Source organism: Nelumbo lutea, chromosome 4 (assembly GCF_056320005.1).
Source record: "Nelumbo lutea isolate HS-2025 chromosome 4, American lotus-T2T, whole genome shotgun sequence".
In the NCBI taxonomy this organism is placed as follows: Eukaryota; Viridiplantae; Streptophyta; class Magnoliopsida; order Proteales; family Nelumbonaceae; genus Nelumbo; species Nelumbo lutea.
The window spans coordinates 67,450,576-67,455,639 of NC_142687.1; the positions used below are offsets into that span (position 1 = coordinate 67,450,576).

The 5,064-nt window shown below is 35.5% G+C and overlaps 1 protein-coding gene across 5 annotated transcripts; it reads left to right on the forward strand.

Annotated features, from left to right (window-relative positions):
- The first annotated feature begins 231 nt into the window (after positions 1-231).
- LOC148860950 (uncharacterized) lies at positions 232-4,658 on the forward strand. Of its 5 annotated transcripts, XR_016112697.1 has the most exons (6): positions 232-605; positions 1,451-1,501; positions 1,594-1,727; positions 1,813-2,032; positions 2,134-2,283; positions 2,396-3,228. XR_016112697.1 is itself a non-coding variant. In XM_088983422.1 (4 exons), the coding sequence occupies exons 1-4, from the start codon at positions 327-329 to the stop codon at positions 1,847-1,849; spliced, it is 501 nt and encodes a 166-aa protein (XP_088839548.1). In that variant the 5' UTR covers positions 232-326; the 3' UTR covers positions 1,850-2,068. The 5 variants fall into 5 exon arrangements, 1 of the variants encoding a protein (XP_088839548.1); XR_016112698.1 differs by lacking the exons at positions 2,134-2,283; positions 2,396-3,228 and adding an exon at positions 4,190-4,658 and having other exon boundaries at positions 1,813-1,920; XR_016112699.1 differs by lacking the exons at positions 2,134-2,283; positions 2,396-3,228 and adding an exon at positions 4,266-4,658 and having other exon boundaries at positions 1,813-1,920.
- Positions 4,659-5,064: the final 406 nt, after the last annotated feature.

The following is a 5,064-nucleotide window of genomic DNA, read 5'->3' on the forward strand; positions in this document are numbered from 1 at the left end:
GAAAGTAAAACCAGGCTTTTTCACAACAAAAATCCTTATTATTATATAAGTTAGATATATTGGGGATGCAGGGGATTGAACCTGTACCACTCCTCGCATGCAAAGCGAGCGCTCTATCATTTGAGCTAGCGATCCGATACCTACATTAATTAAATATAATAATTCGTAACTAGCGATCCGATACCCGGTATGCGGCGGCATAGATTTTTCCGACTTATAAATAAAAATCATTAATTTCTCTAAACCGTATAATCCTGCCAAGCGCCAACCGATTCTCCGGTACTCCGTCAGAGTCAGAGAGGCTCAGAGCTACTCGTTTATGAACCATGTCTCGGTCATCTGCTTCTCTGTCTCTCGCAGACCACCTATCTGTATACCCAGCAACACTTCGTCGGATACCGGCGCGTATTCGACGGATAACGGTCACTCCTATTGCTTCTGCTGGAAATGGAACTCAGACAGTAACTTCTAAATTGCAGAAATCGAATTCGATCCTTTTTAAGCATTCATCGGTGTCTTCTCCAACCACACATTTAGCAAGAAGTCTAGGGTTTCGTCCAAGTCCAGAATTGGGGCTTATTTCCCTTCTTTTTGTTCTCTCTGCGGTAATTACTATTTCTTAAACTCTATATTTGTTTATTTTGTTGCAAATACTTTCTATGGAGTTCTTTAACTATTATCAATATTACGATTATTCCTGTGTTTGATATTGGAAGGACATGTACTATTTTTTGGTTCCTTATGCCTGATTTTTAGATCAGAATGTTCAGGTCAGCATGCGAGATCCTAAATTGCAGTGGAGTTTTAAAAACAGGATTCATGTTGAACAGTTTACTACTCTGAGTTTCATAGGAGATTTATACCAGATTGAGACAGTTGAATTTAGTTATTGTAATATTCACAAATGCACAGACATGCACAATCTTCTCAAGAGAGAAGGTAAAGTTCAAAATAGAATCACTATACAGAGAAAGAATGGTATTGGCTATTGAATATAGTTTAATTAATGGTTTCTTCATTTGCATTCAAATAGCCTGTCCTGAGCTTGTTCATTGATTCATGGTGCTCATCTTCTTAAATCCTACTCTTAAGGATGGACTTCTCAAGAGAGAAGGTAAAGTTCAAAATAGAATGACTATACAGAGAAAGAATGGTATTGACTATTGAATAGAGTTTAATTAATGGTTTCTTCATTTGCATTCAAATATCCTGCCCTGAGCTTGTTCATTGATTCATGGTGCTCATCTTCTTAAATCCTACTCTTAAGGATGGACAACGAGGAACATGTTTTGAAACAACTAAAGGAATTTCCAGACCATTTATATGCATAGAAACAAGAATTCGTGTGTTCTTCTTAGTACAAAAAAGAGTTCATGTTCTTTGTCATTGCTCGTTTTAGGAGTGAATTCTTCCCCATTTGTCTACTTCTCTCACCTGAAGTATCATGCAGGCTTTTGGATCAATTTTCTCATTGGCTATAATTTCAATTCCTACAATGGATGTAAGTACATTCTTGAATTATTCCTTTTGTTCATTTCATCTTAATGATCATAAATCCATTATTGACTAGCTTTTGATTTCTTGCACAAGTAGGCCTTTAGAAGATTAGCAGCCTCAATGGATAAACTGTCCAAAGTAATATCAGAAGAGGTACCTGGAACCTTGTCTTCACTAAAACTTTCTGGCCTTGAGATCAATGATTTGACTCGGCTACTGAGCAACCTCAGGTAAATGTATGAATCTAGTGGTTGATTATCATTGTCATTAGTTAATTACAATTTTGTTGAAAGTTGTTCTTTTATGATCTTGAAGGCAAAAGATATCTGGAAACCCATATGGAAAGAAATAGGGAAGCAATAAGCCAAGCTCGGAAACAACCTTATTGGAAATTGATTTGACCAGAAAAAACTTGGCAGTCAGGTAAATTTGCACAGTTAGTGGTTAATAAGCAGTGATGGCCTGATGGGGAATATTTACACTTCTTGAAGGATGTTGTTTAAGGCAATGGTGAAATGGTACTATTATTTTTTAGGTATTTAATGAAATATTTTACGTTAACCTATGGTTATTTTTAGTCCAATACCACATTTCATGAACTGATTCTATGACAAACTTGCTTTTGGCCATTTTTAGATGTTATTGTGCACTTACTTTTGGAGGATAACTTTCCCCTTTCCCCACCCTTGGAAGAGAAAAAAAGGGGTAGGTTACAGTTACCATGTAGATGTCCTTGAGGTTCCTGACAAGTCATCAACTTCCCTTCTGAGTGTTGTAGTGTTGGAGGTAATGGAAGTAACATATTTACATTACTATCCACTACTAATTTTAAGATTTGAATGAAAAGTAGTTTCTCTGAAAAGACCATTATACCCCCCCCCTTTCTCCCTTCATGCAGTGGATGGAATCCAAAGATGCAATTGTAAAACTGGTTGGAGATGGGGTGGTTAAGGTGGATTTTGAATAAGAAAATATGAACGTACGGAATTGACAAGATAGATGTCAAAGGAGAGGAAAGAATAATTGGGTAATGGCCTTTTATGTTGAAGGAGAGGAAAGAATAATTGATTGAGTTATACATTATAACCTTCAAGTAGAGTTTTGACATCTCACTTACCACGGTATTATTCAGTCATTCTCCTCTTATAAGTTACAAAGTAGTGAAACAATCTGGGGATGAGGGATTGCCCCTTTGAAAATCAAGTTCTTCTCATGCTTGGCTGTAGAAGAGAAATGCCTCACCAAGGACTTGTTGAATAGAAAAGGAATGATGTTGCCTGATATCAGATGTGTGCTATGTAACCAAGAATCAGAGACATCTAACCATCTTTTCATCCACTGCAATTTCTCGTCTAAAGTCTGGTTGCATTTTATCAAAGCCATAGGCATCCAATTTTGTATGCCTGCCTCAGTTAGGGTCCTTGTTGAAAGCTGGAAGGTAGGAGGTATGACCAAAAGGGACAACTACTATGGACAGCTATTCCTCTGGCTGTAATCTGGAGGAACAGGAGGGTCTTTGACCAAAAAACAAATGCAAGAAGAGGAGCTGATAAATCAGATTTTTGGAAGTTTAAGAGCCTGGTGGAGTGTCAATTTGCACTTCATGGATGACACAGCTTCTCTCCTTCCTTTTTGAATGTTGTCGTTTTTTTGGGGGTTCTTAATGGTGTTCATGTGTATAGAAATTTTTTCTACAGTGAACTATCACACTTGTAAACTTTCTTTTGACTATTTTTAAGACAAGTTTACCTTACCTTTCAAAAAAACAAAAAAAAAAAATTACTAAGTAGTGAAGAAAATTTGTTGTTGAAAAACTATATTACACATTTTCACAACACTAACTACAAGTTTCCATGTCTATTTTGTGTAACAAAACCAGGCATTCTTTTTATGTTCTTTGGGTTCGGTTTGGGAAGAGTGCAAATACAAATATGTACAGTGCAATATTTGAATACTGTACTTCTAAACTATGTGTTTGCATGGTAGATATTTGTATTTTGCACTCTTCCCAAGCTGAACCTTGATTCCAATAAATATTAGCTACTGAATAATCGATGTGGTTTACACATTTTGATTTTATAGTTGCAAGGTATATGGGTTGTCATATGAATCATAGACTTGGGTTTATATGGAGTTTAGTTCTTGATCTAGGTATAAGCTTGAGTATGGGGATTAAGCATTTGATTAGGGCTTAGCACCTTTAAGGTTGTGCTTGAATTTTATTGCTTGGATTGGATTTTAGATACATCTAGACAACTAAATAAACACCCCAATGTTCTGTTGTTTAAGAACTGATTGTCTGGAACAGTGGAACCCAATTCTACTGGTAACAAAGGTACTTTGCTTTCTCATTATTATCGAAACTTGTTTGTTGACACAAATTTCGTGTGCAAATTTGGAGCACAAAGAAAATGAAGACAAATTCAAAGTTTTTTTTTTTTTTTTTTTACAGAAAAGTAAGTGGAATACAAACTTTTTTTCTCCTTTTTTTAGCTAAGAACACCCTCTGATTCTCTTGCTACGGATACAATCTAAACTTGTATTTGTAACTTGTCATGGACGTGACCGGAAAAGCTTGACAACTTGTAGTTGTAGAAGGAACTTGTAATGATCAATTGTATATGAACAGAGCTTTTGTTCACAATCAATTGTTGATATGAACGTGAACTGTAACACTAACCTTTAATTGTAGGAGGTCCCTTGGTTGTATTAAATTGATGGAGGTCTTCTTGGCTGCAAGAATTTAAGAAAAGCCCTTTTGATTGTAGTAATTTGACAAAAATCTTCAGTAATTTGAAGACTGCGATCCCCCAATCAATGTGGCACGGAGTTGTAGCAAATTCGAAGTTTCAATTGTTGAAGAGCTAGAGTCCTTGTTCTTTCTTCCTGCAACAAGAAAAGCCAAAAGCAAATTTTGGGGAGGTATTGAAGGGAGATGAGGAAGAGGCACCCATTTTCCCTTCCTTTCCCTGCATTTTCCTTCAAACCAAACATAGCCTAAGGGTACTTTGTATCTTGCTTCTCTCATGGTTTGCAATTTTCCTGGCATTTATTGATTGGTATTTCCTTTGAAATTTCCTATCTGAGAGGGCCCCAAAACATCTAGTGAATGAGTTTATCTATTGCATAATTTCAATGAAACACTAGCAATATTACTACCAGTGTTCAATCTATAAATATTTTGAGAAACATAGAAAGGAAAAAATGAATTATTATTGAAAGAAATGGGAAATATTTTCAGCAAAATCACATTTAAATGGATATTATTTTGGACATCAATAAGATATGGTCATCATAGCAAGTTTGTTCCTTGAATTTGTTGTGCTCTACATTGTACCTGTTAATACCAATCAAAAAAATGCCAGTTATATTTTACTATTTTGGTTTTAAAGATTTTTCGTGCCCAAATCAACAGTTCTTGAAGTTTCTTGAAGAATTCCATTTCTCTTGATTTTTCTATTCAAACCAGAAAAAGTTTACTCTATTGGAATTTCCTTGTGTATTGAAATTGTGAGTCTTGGTTCTTCACAAATGTTAATTATATTCTATTTCCATCAATTTCACTTG

Bases quoted from the DNA above. Each gene is read 5' to 3' on its own strand.
- LOC148860950 (XM_088983422.1), top strand. From the start codon at position 327: ATGTCTCGGTCATCTGCTTCTCTGTCTCTCGCAGACCACCTATCTGTA. The intron at 1,502-1,593 runs GTAAGTACATTC...TTGCACAAGTAG, and splicing joins TTTCAATTCCTACAATGGAT to GCCTTTAGAAGATTAGCAGC. The intron at 1,728-1,812 runs GTAAATGTATGA...ATGATCTTGAAG, and splicing joins CGGCTACTGAGCAACCTCAG to GCAAAAGATATCTGGAAACC.